We start from the raw sequence: 20,300 nt of genomic DNA, 5'->3' as shown, positions 1-20,300 counted from the left end.
GCTACTTGGAGAAATGACTGACTCCAAGACTGCAGCAGGCTGAGTACAAGATGAGCCTGGAGCACCATGCCATGCCAGAAAGAAAAGGCTCCAAAAGCAATAGGTGCGTGTCAAAACTATGGCCTAAGGGGGCTCCCACTAGCCAAATCTAAGACAATTTCAGCTTCAAAGTGAATAATAACAGGGACTTCCCTGGTGGCGCAGTGGTTAAGAACCCACCTGCCAATGCAGGGGACACGGGTTCGATCCCTGCCCCAGGAAGCTCCCACATGCCACAGAGCAGCTAAGCCTGTGGGCCACAACTATTAAGCCCACGTGCCACAACTACTGAAGCCCATGTGCCTAGAGCCTGTGCTTCACAGCAAGAGAAGTCACCACAATGAGGAGCACGAGCACCACGATGAAGAGTAGCCCCTGCTCGCTGCAGCAGAGAAAGCCCACGTGCAGCAACGAAGACCCAACACAGCCAATTAAAATAAATAAATTTAAAATAAATAAATAACAGAATGTCACAAAATAAAAATCTGAGTCCATTTTAATAAAATAAATGAGTAAATAAACAAGTGGGTGAGAAAGGAAAGCTCTTCCCTGTACATACTTAGAAGAAATAAGTTAGAAAATCAACATCTTGCAATGTTGATTTTAATAATAATTAATAACTAATTGATTCAGTCAAGAATCAATGAAAGCTAACTTACTAGATGAAAGTTTGATGAGGAATAAGACATCATACATAAAATCTCAAAGCATCTCCTACAAATACTTTTTAATAACCAAGGGAAAGTAGTAACTTTACAGTAAATAATCTTGCAAATATCACCTTAATAAAATAATCAAAGTTAACGTCACCAAAATGAGACAAACCAACCTCAATACCTCTTGATAAGATGCCCTGAGAAGACACATTGCTTGTGTAGTATTCCTACCAAAACAATGCACAGCCTGAATCTAATCATAAGGAAACAACAGAAAAACTCAATCTGAAGTACACTCTATAAAATAATTAGCCTGTATTCTTCAAAAACACCAAGATGTGAAAGACAAAGAAAGAATAAGGAAGTGTTCTAGACTGAAGGAGACTAAAGAGTTATCACAACTAAATGAAACATGTGATCCTGGATTAGATGTGGGGAAGGCAGTGGGGGGACAGAAAACAGATATAGCTATAAAGGACATTATATAAAGGACATTATTGGGACAACCGGAGAAATCTAAGAATGGAACGTGCATTCGATAATACTATTATGTCAGTTATTAAATGTCATGCTTTTGACCAATATCTTGTGCTTACTGAAAAGAAAGTCCTCGTTCTTGGGGAGAAAAAAAAATATTTATGGCTGAAGGAGTGTTAGGTCTGCAAGTAACTTGGTGGCAAGGGTTGAGGGGAGGGATAAATAAAAAGAAGGTGTATGTGTAACAAATTGTGGCAAAAAGTTAACAACTGGTAAAGAGAACACAGGGAGTTTCTGTACTATTTTTTTTTTTAATTTTATTTATTTATTTATTATTTTTCTGTACTATTCTTAACAATGTTTCTTTAAGTGTGAAATTATATCAAAATAAAAAGGTTTTCTGAGATTAAAAAATTTTATTCCTTACTTCCAATTAAGAACACACTTTTTAAAATTACTAAAACACAAAGGAAAGGTTAAATTACCATTGTGCAGAGCCAAACAGTACTATAAACCTGGCAGTAACTTCCCTTTATTGATGGATGATAAACTAATCCAGTAAAAGCATTAAAACATATTAACCGCAGTAGTCCAAGTGACCTTACAACTATGTTTCTTTTATATATCCAAACTCTGGCTTGTGATTTGGCTTTCCAAACAGAGTCAAACCGCGGGGCTTATCTACTCTCTCTGCTGACTCTGGTAATAGAAACAATATTTTGCTCTGTTCATCAGGGAAGGTAAATCTTAGTTTGAACTTTTACTCAAAAACAGTACTGCAAGATTTCAGTTTTAGTGATTTAACTCTCTGCATGATGACTAATAAAATCCATTTCTGATATGGCAAAGCATTTTTTGCCCTAAAAACTGGATTTTAAATATTTCATTTGAAAATAAACACCAAATGAAGCATGGCAGACCAATTTCTCTCTTATCTCCTCTCCAACCTAACATCTCACTAAAATGACAATAAAGAAATTAAATTGATATCAACTCACAAAGATAAAAAGAACATGTGAGACAAGCAAATTTCAACACATTTTTGGTAGTCAAGAAGAAGCTAGAGGAGCAGTAACAATCTTATTAGTAGCATGAAGGAAGTAACAGCCTAAGTGCCATAAGAGAAGAGTGCAGACAGGAGGCAGTTCTGGGCTCAGGGACACTGGGTACAGCAGACAGCAAAGGTAAGGATGACACTGAAAACAAGTGGTCCAAGGGCTGCAAGGAACAACGGACTCATGGGACTTCCTACATCCTGATATCAGAACATCGGTGGCCAGGTGTACGGCTCCCAGAGGGAAGACTGAAAAACTAAATGGTGCTTATATTTATTTATATATATACATAAAATCCATACAGACATCTTGAGTGTCTTCCTCCAATGAAGAAGGCAGCCTGCCCTCAACCTTAAAGTGAAGCCCATCTGTAGACAAGCCTCACTCATTCACAGAGCTTTTTAGTGCCTCACTCTTACATGGAAAAACAGACAAAGATAAAACAAGATCCTTGAAGAAAACCTGTAGTCTAATAGAATCATTTTGAAAAGAAAAAGAGGAACCCAGCGGAAACAGAAACAAAGCAGTGAGCACACAAAAACATCAAAGCAAACTCTAAAACCTAGGAGTAATGAGAGAAGATACTGCAAAACAACAGCAACCAGATGTATGAAAAAGCAATGGTCAGAAAAATGAGAAAAAGCTCTTGAAAATTAAAAATATTACTATCAAAATTCAGTAGAAGGGTGGAAGGGAAAACAACAACAACAACAAGAAGGAAATATCTCAGGAACTAGAACCAAAAGGCAAAGGAATAAAAAGATAAGAAAATGACAGGTTCTACCCACAGTGCTCAACATTCAATTAATAGAAGTTGTACAAAGAGAAAAGTACAAACTAAGAGATTTAAGTATGGGAGGATGAGTGTACTCTCAAATGTATAAATTGAAAGAAAAGTCCCCTGAGTACCCATCACAAGAAAAGAAAAACTAACCATGCCGAGACACATCATTCTGAAATTCCAGAACACCAAGGATAAAAGGAATATCCTAAAAGCTTCCAGGAGAAAGAATAAAAAGATATATATGAAGGAACAGTAATCAAAAAGGCATCAGGTTTCCCAACAACAACACTGGAAGCCTAAAAACAAAGGAATACTGCTTTTAAAATTCTAAGAGAAAAATCTTTTCTAACTAATAGTCTACAGTCAGCCAAGCAATCACGTATAAAGGTAGAATAAAAGTGTCAGACTTCCATGGGATCAAAAATTTTGCCTCCCCTGAGGAGGGAGCTAGATGATGTACCCCTGCAAAATGGTCTAATAAACCAAGGAAGAGAAAGGCCTGGGATCCAGGAAATAGGAGATCTAATACACGAGAACAACAAGGGAGTCACAGGATAAAAACTATCCAGTAGGCCTAGAGAACAGTCAGTTCAGATGGGAGTGAGAGAGCTCTAGAAAGGAGAACTTTGGGAAAAAATAATACTAAAAGACTATGTGTTTAAGTACTTGGAAAATAATATTCATAGACATTTGACAGGTTTATAGGCTATATTTGGGAGAAAATGTATAGAAGGTAAAGTAAGCAATTTTTTAAGGCAATTAATAACAAGGAAAAATAAAATGCTAGACAAGAAAAAAGTAATCACCACATTAATCAAAATTTGTAGTCTAGTTATATTGAGAAATGGAGGGAGGGGCAGAGAGGAGGGTAATGCAAACACTAATGTCCTCATTTACCCTAGCAAGATGTCAAGAGATGATACCTAAAATGGGTAAATTAGGAAATAACAGTGATTATTTAGAAGTATGTAGGTAAACATGACAGAGAAAGCTAAATAGAGCTGAAAGAGGTTGTATGTGGACAGAAGGATTGAGGGTGGAGAGGAGTGAGACTGCCGTTCTATTTTAAACCTTTTGATACTACACTGTATGACTTAACTGTATATGTACTACCTTTTGAAAACATGAATTAATCTTTAAAAGGTAAATTGATATAAGTCATATCAATTCATGAAGTTGCTAAACCATTTTTTTTTCATCTTAAAAAAAATGCCTATAATCTATTACATAAAATAAAAATTACAATAGTTTATCATTCGGGGCCAGGCACCTACTGAATTCCCTGTATAGTACAAGGCTAATTTGCAGAGCTAATGGTATGTGTCCTCTACTAGAGAATGTAATTTCAAAGCTGGCCAAAATTTATCATCTATATGTTAACAGTCCAGATACCTACAGAGCCAGAAAAGAGAGGGCATCTGGTCCTGCTGATTTCCTGCACAGAAGCAAATTCTGATCCATTAGACTGGTCCCCTCACTGGCTCAAGCATTCTACTCTATTTTGAAATGCATTTCTGAAATCAGTTTTCAATGTCAAATGAAAACAACATATGGAAATAATGTATGTGAAACTATACATTCTCTAAAACTAATGTGCTAAACACACTTTTTATTATTTGTTCTATCACAAACTAAGACTTGTTCAGACCTACTTTGGGGAAAAACACCTAATGAGGCTATTATGCTTTATCTATTCTACATAAATAAATACTGGAACTGTGCCCCTACCTCCGAATGAGAGGAAAGGGCAGTAGGGAGAAGGATTAGAAGTACTAAAGTCAAAGCAGATCACTAAATCAGTCAAAATGGGCCACTCATGCCTTTGGAAGACCAGACACAAATAATTACAGAAAAATTATCAGGGGTAACTTTCTTTACGAAGCCGATTATACAGAAAATGAACACAAAAGCCATGAATCACTTAAGAAAAATTCTGGCATCCAATATTCCATTTATTTAATATATCAAGATCTGATGCAATTCCACGCTTTTGCCAACAACCTGAGTAAGCAAATTCATGGTTAAACAGTAGAGGGATTTTCAAAAGAAATGAATCAAGTCATAAATGTAAACACCACACACTATTATTTCAAAAAAATAAAAGCAAGTGTATGCAAGATAAGATGCATATATTTTTTTATAGGAAGCACTCCCTCCTATAAATAAATAAAACAAGAGGTTAAGGGACCTCTTATTATCAAAGACTTTACTCAGAGTGGTTTAATACCTGCACTGTACAATTCTCTTCCTAGTTTTTTGTGGCTATATAATATAGGTTAGCACTAAAGCACAAAGTTGGGGTGGGGGGGTGTGAAATTACCACAGCTGTATTTACTGATGTGCTGGGAAACTACTCTTTTAAAATCAAGGACTACTTATGAAGAAACGGAAAGAAAAAACAAACTGGGTACATACGTATACACTGCTTAAGGGGCCAGATACCCAATGTTACAGAAAATAGGGATGTGTAAACTCCAATAGCTGTTCTAATTGTGTAACACAAACCAAGAGTTTGAATTTTTTTACAACCAATAGGTACAATTTTAGAATCTGACCCACATTTTCCCAAAAATGTCTATTAATTATTCAAAGAAAAAAAAGCCTGAAAAAATATTTTTTAAATGAGGCACTAAAAAGACTACACAAAAACAAAACACTCGAAATAACTGAAATGAAGCCAATGCAGTTAAATTAAGTTAGAATTAAATTCGCACAGCATGAATCTTGAGCTCTGGCAGCCACTTCGTATATATAAGGTGAATCTTAAGTCAGTTGCTGTGAACAATTTCTCCAATGTGAACATAGCTCACAATTAACACTCAAAATAATTCAGATGGAAACTAGAGTTAATCTCAGTTTTACTGTATGACACTAAAATTTAAAAATCAACCAATAATATAAGTGTCGGCCCCAGAATGTCTAAGTTATAGAAGTTCTTTTTTAAAAATATTATATTAGAATAGTTCTCTAACGTTATCTACCAATTATCCCAGAGAAACATTCCGTCACCAAAAAAAATTTTGCTTCCTGGAAATTTCAGCATGGTCTTCACAAACTTTGGCCAAAATCTTACCATCCCAATATTGTACAACAAATGTTCAAAACAAAGTAATGGACGATAATCTACTATCTAAAAAAGAAAACCTAAGCATGGTCAGTAAGGACAAAAATTTAAAGACACTAAATGAACAAGTGTACTCTCTTGCAATCAGTTAAATTAAACCTGCAAGAACATGACAGTTAATCACCAGCTGCTCTTCCTCGTGATGAGACAGTACAAGAACAGTTCATAAAATGAAGAGTCTTCAGGGCAGGTCAAGGATAAACAGGCAAGCAAATTTCTAAAAGGCTGCCTTAAACCCAGCTAGAACAAAGGAAAAATATCAGGAAAGAACATCTACTCAAAATGGAAAACAGCCCACTGATAGAGCTATTCAATCCTAAAGTACAAAGTCTCCAGATAAAATCCAGTTGGTTATAATATATTTTCAAAGCCACAAGCTGGTTCATATTCAAAATAAACTCTCAATTCCCTCCTCAAAGGGGTCTTATAAAATTTAATTAGCCAGTACTGATTAATGGTGAAGTATTTAGCTAACACGAATACTAAGACAACTACAAACTTCATTTTTCAATGACCGAGTTTAATTTCAACAATAGTTTTCAAAATCCAAAATTGCCTTCCTAAGCTTATCTGTATTTTATATATCTGTAAACAGAATACCTATACCTACTTTTCAGTATGTCTTAAGAAGGGACGGAGGAAAAAAAAAGAAGGGAGGGAAATCTGTTTTAAGCCCTGCAGTCTAAAGACTGTAATTAACTTTTACAAGAAATACAATTGGAAAATCTTAGAATATAACTAAATAGAATCAACAAAGTACACTGCCTAAAAGCAAAGATTCAAATAACCTCTGAACTACCAGAGACAAAAGCAAAATTCCCTATCTTAAGAATTCTCCCCCTCCCCCACCCCACAACAATCCACCTCCAAGAAGAATCTCCTCCAGCAGAAACAAAATGAAAACATGGCAGGGGGCAACTTCAAGAAGAGAAGCACATTTATAAAATAACCAAAAGTTAACTGCATTTTATCCATAGCTATGGTGAGAAGACTGGTTCATGATATCTGAATGAAAGCAATGTGAATTTCAGCCTACAAAACAAAATTATGTCTGAACTGAAATTGAGACATTAAAAAATAGTGTTCTTCCAATTGTATGAACAATCTTGTTCCAACTTGCTGGCACTTTAATCAATAAACAGGTGGAGGAAGTGCTAATCAAATACAGAAATTTAAAATAAATTATTTTCAAAGTGTAGAATTTAAAATGTACTTTCACATCAAAATCTTCAAAGGAATTTTTTCAAGTGTCTTTCCAAACGCTTATAATCCTTTAAATTATCAAGCATTAAGTGACTAGATGACAAAATAAAGACCCTGCTTTTAAAAAGGCAAGCTGAAAGTATGGTTTGAATGGTATTTGAATTTAAGCTTTGGGCTATCTCTAATACCCCCAAGCATCTTGAGCAACTCTGTTAATCTTTGTCTCAGTTTCACAATCTGTGAAACAGGAAAAACTACAAGGATGGGTAGTTAATTAAATTAGTCAGGATTAAATGCTAGCCAACTGCTTTGAAGTTACTTTATGTTGTTCTCAATTCTCCTCCTACTCAGTAAAACTAATAGATGAGAAAACATCTGGAATTGCTATATATTCTAACATCTGCAGACACAGCAGTTAAAAGATGATCTCTGTTTACAAGTTTCTAAGCCAAAGATCATTCAACAATCCGGAAAGATTTCAGGATACAATTGCAATGAACAATTTTTAGGTAAATTTCCTTTCATTGTGAAAGATACCTACTCTTACCTACATTCTCAAAACAGACTATTATAAATCACAGAGCACCCTGAGAGGTCTTGGCACAAAACAATTCTAGGTAAGATGAACAAGCTGTTACTGTCGTTAATGGTATTCTCAGCATTCTAAGCTGTCAATCAAGGTAAGCTTCATCACAAATAAACCCTCCAAAAAGTACTAGCACCTGCTGAGAATCTAAGTACTTCCTTCTAAGCCATCTGTCCAGGAAAGCTCTATTAAAACTCCTAGAATGCAGTTGCTCTCATGTTTAAGGGAGCTATGAATAAACATAAAACACTAAAATGCATTAAATACTATATACTTTCCACTTCAAATACTGATAAACTACTACCCAAGTCTATTTGGATGCTTAGGTTGAACACAAAACCCGTAGGTTGGACACTAATTTTTTTTTCAAAGAAGGAAAATACATAATACAGCTCAAAAAGGGGGGAAAAGCTCAAAAAGAAAAAAAGCAAAGCAGGTTAGGGGGAAATGTATTGATACTTGTAAATTACTCCCTGATGGTAGAGGGACTCAATTAAATTTTAAAGCAGGAATTTAAATTACTCATTGAGCTACAAACTAAATTACTCACTGTTCTGCTTACTGAGCTACAAACACTAGAAAAACATAAGCATTTCCAAACTGAGTTTAAAGGATCCAAAATTAATCTATTATATTCCAGTAAAGAAGAAAATTGCATAAATTTCAAAGAGGAAAAAGTAATATGGTATAAGAGCCTAAGGCTAATGCTGTAAAAGCAAAGAATGATGAGAATGAGTTATTTTGAGGATAAATGAATAACAAGAAACTGAAACAAAGAGTTCAGATTCTCCCACCAACCCCATCCTTTCTCCTGCTTAGGCCATGAAGGATATTCTTTGTATACTACTAAGAACACTATTCAGGAAATAATTTTTGATCCATGTGTCAAAACTTCTTCACAACAGCAAAATGTTAGGCTCAATCCCTAGACTGCAGCCTCTTCAAACAAACACATGGAGCACATTCTAAATTCCAGGTCCTTCACATCCACTACCAATTACTCAGAGACTTTGGAAATATGCTTAGGCTGCTTTAAGGTTCCAAGGGCTGGGACTGGGGGTGGATACTGCCAGAAAAACTAGAAAGACAATTACATTTGACTTAAGCATACAAATATTATCAAAAAAGTTTAAATTCTTCAAAAAAGTATATAAAAATCAAATATTAATTTTCAAAATTAATGTGAAAAAAGTATCACCTGTCCACTGATTTTCAACTGCCCCATCCACATTTACTACTAAAAACGTCCATCTGCCCACCTATAAACAGAATGTCAAAAGAATACAAACTCATTGTGGTAACAACACTGCAGATGGTCAGTTGCTCACAAGCCAAAGTTTACTTTACAGACTAAAAACTGGGAATGGGGACTAGTGAAAGCATTCTGGCGAGAAGCTCACTTACTTTCCATTTATTTTAAACATAAAGTTTAAGGCCATTCCAGCCACCATCCAAGTGGAAGAAAGTTCCTTCATTCATTAAGCAAATATTTACTGAGTGTCTTATTACGTGCTAGGCACTTAATAAATATTTCATACAGGGTTATTACTAAAAAGCAGTAAATGCATTTGGCCTTACAATGAACAAATGACTGATCCTATCTAGAAAATTTAGTCTACTGGGCATACAAGAGTCTTCTTTAGATGTAGGTTGTGACGGAAATACGATACAAAATAACCCATCACCCCCATCAAGATGATTTCTCACCTTTATCACAAGCTTTATCACAAACTATAAATTTATTACCAATGACAAGGAATCAATAATCAGAACCCCATCCTACTAAGTGGATTTTCAAAAAAGGGTTTATCTCCAGTACCCACCCCAACTGCAAAACATTTACTTAATCTACACTTACTTTTCTTAGGTAATATGAGGGCAAGCATGTACTGGAAACTTTAAGAGGCCTTCTCAACTCTTTGAAGAATTAATCAGGGAAAAATTCTCATGCCTCTGCTATTAAAATATCTCCAATTTAACCGGCTATTTAACTCAAACCCTTGAAGTCTTTGGCTTTCCTTAGTTATTAAAACAGTTGTGTTTAGGGCATCTTTTTTTAACAATTTGGGTTTTCCCCCCAGTATTTTGCCACTGGTTCAAATCTTTTACCAGAAAAAAAATTGAAATGCCCAAGCCTCCAGCTTCTGAAAATAACATCTGGTATGTGCACTTAACAAAAACCTTCAGAGAATGTCCTAGTTTTTATTTAAAACTTTTTCATTTAAAAATGAGAATGCCTTTAGCAAAATTAGACAGAAATCAACCTTTACCTTATTAGGAGATTGCTATTTTCAACATTTACCTTAAACCACAACATGGATTTATCTTCTAACCAGTTAGCTTCCTGTCTCTCCCCAACCAGACTAGACTGTAACTTTTTTGAGAGCAAGGGACAGACTACTGGACCCCATGCTCCCAGCTAACACATTTTATAAACTCTGTTAAGTCTCCACACAGACATAAATGTTCCTAGTTTTAAGGCCTTAAGGGAGTCTTTAATATTTCAAAGCTATTTTGATAAGAGCAGGTGTCCTTAATTGTTACTATCATTGTATACAAGTGGGTTCTCAAAGTGTCATCCTGAGCCCCCGACAGTTTCCAAAACCCCTTCAGGAGGTACATGAGCTCAAACTATTTTCACAAATAATATTGATGTTGCTTTTATTCTTTACCCTCATTCTCTCACAAGCATGCAGTGGAGTTTTCCAGAAGCTACATGATGTGTGAGATCTCAAGAGACTGAACACAAAAGCAGTATATGAAAATCCAGCTGTCTTCTATTAAGCCAGACAACAGAGTTGCAAAAATTAAAATAATGCCAATCTTCTCACCAATTTTTTTGTTTTGAAAAGCAGTTATTTTATACAAACTATTATGTTAACAGCTAATGGATTTATTATTCTTAATTGTAAATGCTTTAATAAATATATATTAAATTTTTTTTCTGTTTTAATTTCTAGCACAGCAAATATCAATAGCTATAAGCCATACAAACAAAGGCTCTTTGGGTTCTCAGTAATTTTAAGAGGGTAAAGGGGTCCTGAAAACAAAAAGTTTGAGAACCGCTGTGGTACACAATTATAGAACATATACACTAATATGTACCAAGGGCTTTCCACAGATAAGAAGCTCAAGTTAATTCTGAAGTATAATTACTTGTTACACCCCCAATCTTGTTGAATAATATATCTCCTTGCAAAGCATAATTCAGCATAAAGCCAGTGTGTCCTAGGCCCTATTTAAGGGGCTTTAGTTATTTAAGTATTCAGAGTCCTCTTTATGAAGATGTTCTGACCTATAATACCACCTATTACTTGGTAGTGTTTGGAGTTTCTCAAAGTTTTCACAAAAATTACCTTGTTCATCCTAACAACAACATGTGAAGTACTACCCTTTTTTTCTTACAGATGACATAATGAAACTGATGCTCCAAGGAACTGCTTTGCAAGGATGTACTGCTACCCAGGAGAGCCTAGGATGTTGGTCTTTTGCAAGTTGCTTGGCTGCCTTAAGGCTGTTTCACTGCAGTGTAACTGAAAGCTCCCAAAGAAAACAAGGCAAGGGCATTACTTTTATTGTCACAGTGCCAAAACAGAGATTCTTCCCTCCCTAATAAGAATGTAATCAGGCTCAATACTTGGTCACCGCATTTTCGACACATTAGCTACCCTTTCAGTGCCCTACCAAAAGGAAAAAAAAAAAAAAAAAAAAGTAAAGAAAAGATGGAAGAAATTTGATTCGAGAGTGCTGGAGAATAAACATCAGAATACATAACCCCCCAAGATGATGAATTAGTCAAGGACTCACAGTTTTAATAATCATTTAATCACTGAAACAACCGGCAGGCAAGAACAAGATCAAGCTCAATACAAAAACAAGAGATTATATCAATGAGTGGATGCCAATAGATTAAAGTGGGAGGCCCACATGAAATGGGTTCAATTCACAGAACATGAGCAGAAGAATAAAAACCCACATAAAGTTGTGAAACTAGCTTTATTGGTTCTACAAATCCAAGCACATGACTAAAATCACCCTCCCAAAGCAATGTCAGAGACAAACCTGGTAAGAAGCAAAGATAACATCCTAGCCCTTGGGCAGAAATCACCCCTCCCTTAGGACTAGACATACTAGCCTGTTCTTTTTATCGGCACAAACCTCTTAGTTATGCTCCATTTTAACTGAAGTTCCTCAAGAGATGTTCAATTTTCTGCATCTCTTTTCTACAGTCAAGTGGACACCCTGACTGACAAAGGCAAGAGTGACTCAGAACAGGATATCTGCCACTTGCATAAACTCTTTTCCTTTTTTTAGATGCATGTGCCCAATGAGGCCATTTTAAAATTTGATGTGATTTCACCTAGAAAAAAGCCAGAAGTGTGAGGTCTGCTTTGTATCCCTGTAGTTTAGCACAGATGAGCAAAAGTAATTTCATCATTCCTCATGAGCTAGGCTTTTCCTAATGTTTACTTTGGTCATTTTTTTTTTTCAAATCTCGGGGAAAAAAAAAGTTACAGCAGCACAGCTCTAGCTACAATTACAGCTAATGCAACACCAACTAATTTGTAAAGCAATTTGACACCTTATTTCATACTCAACATTCACTGTGGAAGAAACATTCGTAGGTAAGTTTCTGCACCCTCATAAAAGAACTGCAACACTACGCAGTAAAACCAATTAACCGGTTAATCTTTATGAGCTTCATGCAGAAAAAGACAATCTGACTTTACAAAGGCAAGCAAAGCATCAAACCTCTGAGAGCTCAGCGAAACCGCAGTTATTTCTATTCCTTATCCCCGGGTACATTTTTCTTTGTGGCGTTACTGTGTTCCTCTCCAAGGACATAATCACCATTTAAGAAGTAACCTGTCAAAAGTGTTAAGGCATCCTCTAAAGTATCTTCCCAGCTTCCGCCCACAATGAGAAATGTCACCAACAGCAAAAGCGTACCATTGCTGTTTTCTTCCCTTTATTTCTTCAAATGCACTTCAGATTTTTGAAATGCACAATGCAAATTTTACACTACAACCCAAGCTACCACGGATCATCTCAAAGCTAATAAACAAAGACTCTATCGGCAGCATCAGGGCCCTACCAGGAAGTAATCAAAGCAGTGTGGCCGGTGCGATCCTAAGTCACTAGAGCAGACAATAAGAGGGCACGGGGGCTTCCAAGCGCCCGGCAGAAGGAGTTAAGATGCTTAAGCAATGCAAAAGCATTACATAAACCTAATAACTGTCCTACAGCACACGGACTCGGAAATCCTAAAGCCATTTCAAACAGCCAAAAAGATGTGAAAGGCAACGCGAGCCGCCCCTCCGAAGCAGCTGCTCGGTCAGCCTTCTGGGCTTTCTCAGCCCGCAGCCCGTTTTCAAACTTCACCCTCCCGGGCTGACGAAAGCCTCCGACCTCAGCCGCCCGAGTCTGAGCACCTCTTGGGGTCGGGGCTCCCGCTGGCCCGGCGTGGATCAGGTCGCCGGAACACGGGAGGGAAGCGAAAGGAAGCGGGCCCGGGGCAGGCAGCGAAGGGCCCCGGCGCTCCCCGCAGCCCACACAAAGCTGCGCCCCTGAGCGGCGCTGTCCCCGTCCGGTCAAGGAGGGGACACAACTCGGGCCCCGCCACACGTGCGGCCGCCCGGCGGGGGCCGGACGCCCGCCCCCGCGGCCCCCGACCCCGCGACACGGGCCAGCACAGCCCCCCGCGCACTGCCGGGCGGCGCGGGGGCGCGAGCCGCAGCCCAGGGTCCCGGCTCGCCGCCGCCCCCAAGGGCTCGTGGCCCCCGCGGGCTCCCGTCCCTCGCGGGCCTCTCCTTCGCCTGCCGGACCGTCGGGCCGCGGGAAACAAAGGAGCCGCCGCCGCCGCTCCGCCCGCCTCGCCGCGTCCCCCTCCCCAGCCGCCGGGCCCGGCTCGCCCGCACCGCTCCCCGAGTCCGCGCGCCGGCCGCCCGCCCGCGGCCCCTAGACGGCAGGCCCAGCGGAGCCGGGGCCTCGGGTGCGCGGCAGGGCCGCCTGGGGCCGCACTCACCGCTGCAGCACCAGGACGACGGGGAGCCGTTGGGGAACTTGGCTGAGTCCGGAGCGATGCAGACGCTAGAGCTCAGGTGCGGACACTCCATGGCCACGAGGTGGGCAGCGAGGAGGACGGAGGCTCCGGGAGCGGGCGAGCGGGGTACTGAGGGACTCCGAAGGCTCCGTCTGGGGTCGCTCCTCGCCGGGCGCTCGGCCGACGGCGGCTGCGTCCCGAGCCCTTGTGTCAAAGAAAGCAAAAGCTTCCGGGCGCCGGGTTTTCCCGCCCGCCGTCTCCAGAAGCCCGGCTCCGGAAAACGTGGTGCTCCGGGATCCGGGTTCTGCCGCCAGCCCTAGGCTGGGGGCTTCCGTCTTCCCAGGCCGGCCCCGCCCCGCCCCGCCCCGCCCCCGGGCAGGCCCCGCCTCCAGGCCCGGCCCCGCCCCCGTCCTCTCCCGCGGGGTGGGGTACCCGCGTGCGCCGGAGGGTGGCCGGGAGTCCGACTGCGCTCGGAAGTGACTTTCCCAACTCCGCCACCCCGGGCAGCCGCAGCTTTCCCCGGCCCCGGGGAGGGTGGGGCGCCAAGCCGGGGCACGCTGGGCCGGTCCGCTGCTCTTACCCCAGCCCGGCGAGCGCTCGCAGTCAGAGAAGACTGACGCTGCGTAGTGTGGGGTGGCCTGACTACACTGCGGTGGAAAATCTGGCCACACAAGAAAGTGTGAAGAAGAAAATAAAAACCACCCGGGCAGACAGACAGCCCCCATTTTACATACGAAGGCACGAGCTCAGAGAGGCTAAGGGTCTGGCCCCCGGTGGCCCAGCGGTCTGCATAGGTCCCAGAGCAGTACCGGTCTAGTGGTCTGCTTCCTTCGGCAGGTACCGTACTGACCGGGTTCTAGGTGCTGAACACGTGGCCTCTGCCAGCCACCTGGGTGCTGAGTGCGGGGGCGATCATGAACCTGGGTTCAAACGCTGTCACTGGGTCTCACCATCTGCGTTACCACGAGCCTGTGGTCGGACATTCATACCTCACCCTCCCGTGTAAGTTTAAATGAGATAACTTAACCCGGGTGTGCTAAGCGGGCGGTCCCGGCCAGGTGATAAAAAGGGAAGGTATCTAACATTTGTTACACACCCGCTGCTGTCTCCTAGCCAGGCATTTAACACATAATACCTCATTTAAACCTCGCACCACCCCGACAGCTGCTGTTACCATCCCCCTTTTTTGACCACAGGGAAAACCAAGCCTGTAATTGGTTAATCCGTGCGGGGATTGGATTCTTGCCTCCCTGACCCCCTTGTAGAAAAGAGGATAGGATAAGCCTCAAGCGGCCGCTAGGGCAAACATTACACTCTAGCGAGCCTGCGATCTCTCTGGGGCACGGCCTTGAGGACGTCCCGGGCTATTACAAACATTGCCTCAAACTTGGGGCTCCTTGTAAAACCCGGCGAAGGAGCGACAGGGCCAGGAGGCGAGCAGGGGGAGGGGAGGCTGATGTGGCAATCTTGCGGGCTGGGCGAGAGGAGGAAGGAAGGTCAGGAAATGATTAACCGGGCCGGGCCGGGTAGTGGTTAGAGCAGGGCACCTCCCCGCAGTGCAGTCCTGGAGCAGTCCAGGGATGCCCTCTCAGTCCCTTCTCATGCCTCGCCATCTCGCACACCACCCGCCACCACTCGGTTTCTGCCGCGCACTCCCCTGCCTAATGGTGTCCACTCACCTGCGGCATCTCTGCCTGCGGCATCTCTGCCGACACCTTCCTTCCACCCCCCCCACCCCCACCCTCCGTGGTATTTCAGATTCTTCAGTCAACGCTCTTCGGTTGCTTCCCAAGTTTTACTTGACTGCTTTAGAGCAAGCCATCTTGAGGTTTTATGGCAGTGACGAGTTGTGGAAAATGCAGCTGCTCAAATCCTAGCTCTGCTGCCTACTAGAAGACCAACCTTAGCAAGTGTCTCTAGTCCTCCCAAGCCTTTTTTATCCGTAAAACGGGGAAAATAATACTTTTCTCGCAAGGAAGATGTGAGAATTCATGAGAATTGCCACCCCGTAGTAGGTGGTCAATAATTTATAGCTTTTTTTTTTTTTTTAATGATAGCAGGTGAGAGAATAATGCCTAGGAAGGGGAAGGTTAAACAATAAATGTGACCTCTGCTCAGGCTGTCCCAACCCTCTCCTCCTATCAACTGATTCTTTTTCAAGGCCTGGCTGGATCAACCTCTGTTTCCCTCTGGACACCTACCCCCAATTATGATCCATGCCCCCTCATTTAGCCAAGAAACATGCCCTGAACTCACGCCGGTCTTTCATTCTAGCATGTAACGTTTCCTTATCATCTAAATTTCTGCTTAAACGTCACTTCCTCAGGGAGGCCTTTCCTGCCCCCACCCCACATCCAGGGTACCTCCAGGTGTGTGATGCCCTTGTCTGCCCCCATATTCTGCCTTTTCAAAACACTCTTCAGGTGCGTACTTCTTTAATGTCTGTCTTCGCCTTGGAGGTCCATAAGGGTAGCAAACAAGTCTGTCTGGTTTCCCGCTATATTCCTAACATAACATGTGGAACATAGATGGCGTCCAATAAATGTGTTCCATCATGAATGAGTGATCGATTAGCAATGTCTACCATGGGCAGGCGGTTAGGAAGTGGCCCAATATACGCCAGGTAGTTGTCCCCCTCTCCCCTACTTGATCTCTAAATTTCCCTTCAGCTTTGAATTTATGATTTCAACGGCACGAGGAATGTGGAAACACCTTGTAAGGTGTAATCTGCTAGAAAAAAAAAAAAAAAGACAGAAAGAAAAAAAAAAAGGTTTTATTAGAGTCTTCTCTCCTTAGCTAGAATAAAAACACCTTGGAGCGGGGGTCCTAGCTTAGTCATGCCTGACTGGTATAGACCGCAGAAGGCAAACTATGACCATCAGGCAGTTAAGAGAAGCTGGGCAAAATCAGAGAGCCCTCCTGGGACTTTTGCTAGGTTTACTTAAAACTTTCCCGTGTCTCTGAAAGTTTTCATCATTAATAAAAAAAAATTTTTGGGGGGGAAAACAAACCTCGTGGTGAGTAAATGCATCAAACGGGGGAGGACCACAGGGCACACTTGGGAGCTCGTTTTTAGTCCCTTGTTTCTTCGACTACATTTATTACTACGTTCGCTTTTTGGTTGTTGGCCCGCATCCCTTTGGCGCTGAGCAGCTCTGATTTACGCGAGGGTGAGCCCCGGTAGTGCTGAGCCAGCCTCCAGCACGGGTGCCGGGAACGCGCCGCCCCTGGGAGTCCCCGCCCAGCCCTCGCGAGTCCCAGGGGGTAGGGATGGGGGAGGGGGCAGCTCTTGCCAGAAGAGGCGAGCAAGTTTCGAAAGTTTGTATTTTTCAGAGGAGAGGCATGTACAATTTCAACCATACTATCAAATGTTTTTCTTCTAAAGGGTATATCTATATACACGGGGTGGGGGGGAGGGTTGAGCAGGGAGGGGGGAGGGGTGCCGGGAGGCGGTTATACGATGCGGAGGGAACCATGATCAGGACCGTTCTCGAGGTTATGACCGTCCCCTCACTTTTAGAATTGGAACTTCCGGCAGAACGGGTGGTCCCCAAGCAAGGATTACAAGCTGACCAGGCCCTGGGGAAGAAGTCTTATTGGAAGCACGGAGAGAGCTAGGTTACTTATTTACCTTTGAGATTTTTCTAGGAGCAAAACCTCCTTGGAAAACTCGAGAGGAGGCTTGGCGAGTATTCGGAAGGAGGGGGAGAGGGTGAGGAGCAACCGCTCAGGGACTCTTTTATCACCTTGTTTAATTTTCCAAGAGGCACTTATCTGATACTTGCTTGTTTACTTGTTTATCTATGGTCAGTCTCCTCCATGAGAACAGAGACCTTGCTGGTCCTGTTCATTGCCTGATTTCCAGCTCCTGGAATTCAGCCTGGTGCATGGTAGGTTCTCAGTAACTATCTGTTGAATGATTAAATGAATGATGGGGCTGGGTGTGGGCTTCAGCCAGCCAGCCCTCTCTGGCTGTCATTCTCCCAGTTCTTTTCATTCATCCCTTTTGCATTATCTCCCTGTCCCAAATTCTTCAGTGGCTCCCCATGTGTGGCAAGATAAAATTGGAAGCCCACTGCCATCAGTCACCTGTCCCTTCTCTTTTGTTAAAGCTTTAGAAAAAAAAAACTATTCCAGCAATATCTAAAATAGTTCCCTCATTATAGAAAGTGTGCTTCCTCACACCTCTGTGTCCTCCCGCATCCCTTCCCTTCTGCCTGCCCAGCTCTGACTCCTCCCCCATGAAGCATATAGCCTCCTCAGGGAAGCCCTCCATCACTCACCCAAGCAGACTTCTAAGCCTTCCCCTCACACCACCACTCCTTGCAGCTTGTCATATGGTGCTGGGCTTTTCTGTTTATATTTCAGTCTCCTTTGGGAGCATATGCTTTTCTTTTTAATTCTGGATCCCAGGCAATGAGTTCAACAACTGAAGATATTAGAAAAATATTATATTTATTGATTAAATGTTGTTGGAAGTGCCCCTTTCAGGAGCGATTACATCAATCATTGTGTGTAATGTTCCTCTAGGTATTCACAGAAAGGACCTTAATTCTGCAAGAACAGAAATTTACATTTAATGGGTCCCAGCTAGGTGTCAGATACTATATCAAGTGGTTTTCATTTCTTCTTTAATCCCCACAACAAATCTTAGGTGTAGGTATTATCATTTCCTTTTTACTGATGAAAGAACTAAAGTTCAAAGAAGGTTTAAATAATTGCACAAATTTACACAATTAGTAATTTGCTCTTTTATCAAAGGTGGTTTTCACCCCTCACACACGTGGTCAGCTAAATAATTTTGCAGTATTTTATGGGGGTAGCTGAAGTTCCTAATAACAAAGAATAAGACTCTTAGGGACCACAGGACACAGAATAGTCTTCTAAGTAACTAAAGAAAGGATCATTTAGGTTCAGTACCATTGTAATAATCACTGTATCATCAACATCTTAATTTGTATTGCTTTTTCGGATTACTTTGAATGTTTTCTTCTTTATCATTAAATTTGAACTTCACAGCACTTTTATGAAGGAGATTAGAAGGTTTTCTTGTTTACAGACTCACTTTGCTAAAGCTTTCACCAATTAAGCAAAATCAAATGGCTCTAGCACCAAACAACTCTTTGACAAGCGAAGGTGTCAATTTTCTCTCTGGGCCCCAGTCTCCCACTTGTAAAGTCAGGGAGTTGAATCCCCTGGGCCTTGATGATCCCCAAGGGCTGTTCTAGAGTAAATATCCATTGATTCTGTGATAGCTCATGGCCATCCAGTGACACTGGCAGAGGCATGACTGTCCTTGTATCCCGCAGCAGAGACTGCTAACTGTTCACCCCAAATCTGTTTTCTTTTCCTCCTAGGTTCAGAAAAGAAAGTCCTCAGCTTCCTTTATAGCTGGGTATAGTCATTTTTAGTCAATAGAGTGAGCAGAAATCACAAGGATCACCCTTGGCTGGCACTGTGACCAGCTGCCCATGACAAAAATACTTCAGTGTCTAGTTTTGTTTATCAACACGTGGGGGAAATATATTAGGTCAGGTCCAGAAAGAAATGTTGGGTCTTCGAGGCTTCCAGTCTGCTATTTATTTCTGTGTTTCCTGTTCAACCATTTGTTCATTTATTCAACAAATATTGTCTGTACTCCTGCCACATGCCAGGCAGTGGAGGTACAAAGACTTAGAGCTCCAGGCTCCATGGGGGCCTCCTCTGTTGACATCCCTTTGCCACTGTCAAGACGGAAAGTGTAATATCACTCCTTTCCCCTTGCTTATTCATTGCCTGACTGGACGTCAGAGACTCTGAATTTCAAAGTGCTGTCTAGACATGGAGCCTTAAGCCTTTAAATTCTAAAAATGACTTCACACATAAAGGGCCTGCCCTGGTGCTTGGTATACAGTGGACCTTCAATAAATATCCATTTCCTTGAGATCTTGTCAAATAGGAGGATTGATGTGGGGGATGGGGGATGATGGCCTGAAATCATTGATTCTAGGATAGCTGGCCCAGAAGAGTAGATTTTGATCCTTTTTAAAAGGATCCAGGCCAGATCGGTCATTCAACAAATATCACTGATGCTCAAGGCTCACAGGATATAAAAGTGAAACAACACAAAGTCTCATCCTCAAAGGGATGAGGAAAGGAGCGAGAGAAACAGACAGGCAAAGAGGCAACTGCAACCCAGTATGATAAGGGCTATGACGGGAAGTGCAGGATGTCACTTAGCCACAAACAAGGGGCAACTAACCCAGGCTGGCGGGTGGGGCTGGGGGAAGCATCAGGCAAGACTTCCTGGAGGAAATGACATAGGACCTGAGACTTGAATGATACACAGAAGTA

At 41.8% G+C, this 20,300-nt stretch overlaps 1 protein-coding gene across 6 annotated transcripts in view; it reads right to left on the bottom strand.

Annotated features, from left to right (window-relative positions):
- USP3 (ubiquitin specific peptidase 3) overlaps window positions 1–20,300 on the bottom strand; it is a 237,012-nt gene that overhangs the window by 90,729 nt on the left and 125,983 nt on the right. The window contains exon 1 of one of the 6 annotated variants that reach the window (XM_057722737.1): window positions 13,950–14,258. The exons of the other annotated variants lie outside the window; for them this stretch is intronic. Coding sequence (XP_057578720.1) covers window positions 13,950–14,040 — 91 coding nt within the window. The 5' untranslated portion in view covers window positions 14,041–14,258. Of the gene's footprint in view, window positions 1–13,949; window positions 14,259–20,300 lie in introns of those variants that run through there. 6 annotated transcript variants of the gene reach the window in all.

The sequence above is a fragment of the Hippopotamus amphibius genome, chromosome 2 (genome assembly GCF_030028045.1).
Source record: "Hippopotamus amphibius kiboko isolate mHipAmp2 chromosome 2, mHipAmp2.hap2, whole genome shotgun sequence".
In the NCBI taxonomy this organism is placed as follows: Eukaryota; Metazoa; Chordata; class Mammalia; order Artiodactyla; family Hippopotamidae; genus Hippopotamus; species Hippopotamus amphibius.
This window is presented reverse-complemented; position numbering and strand designations above follow the sequence as displayed.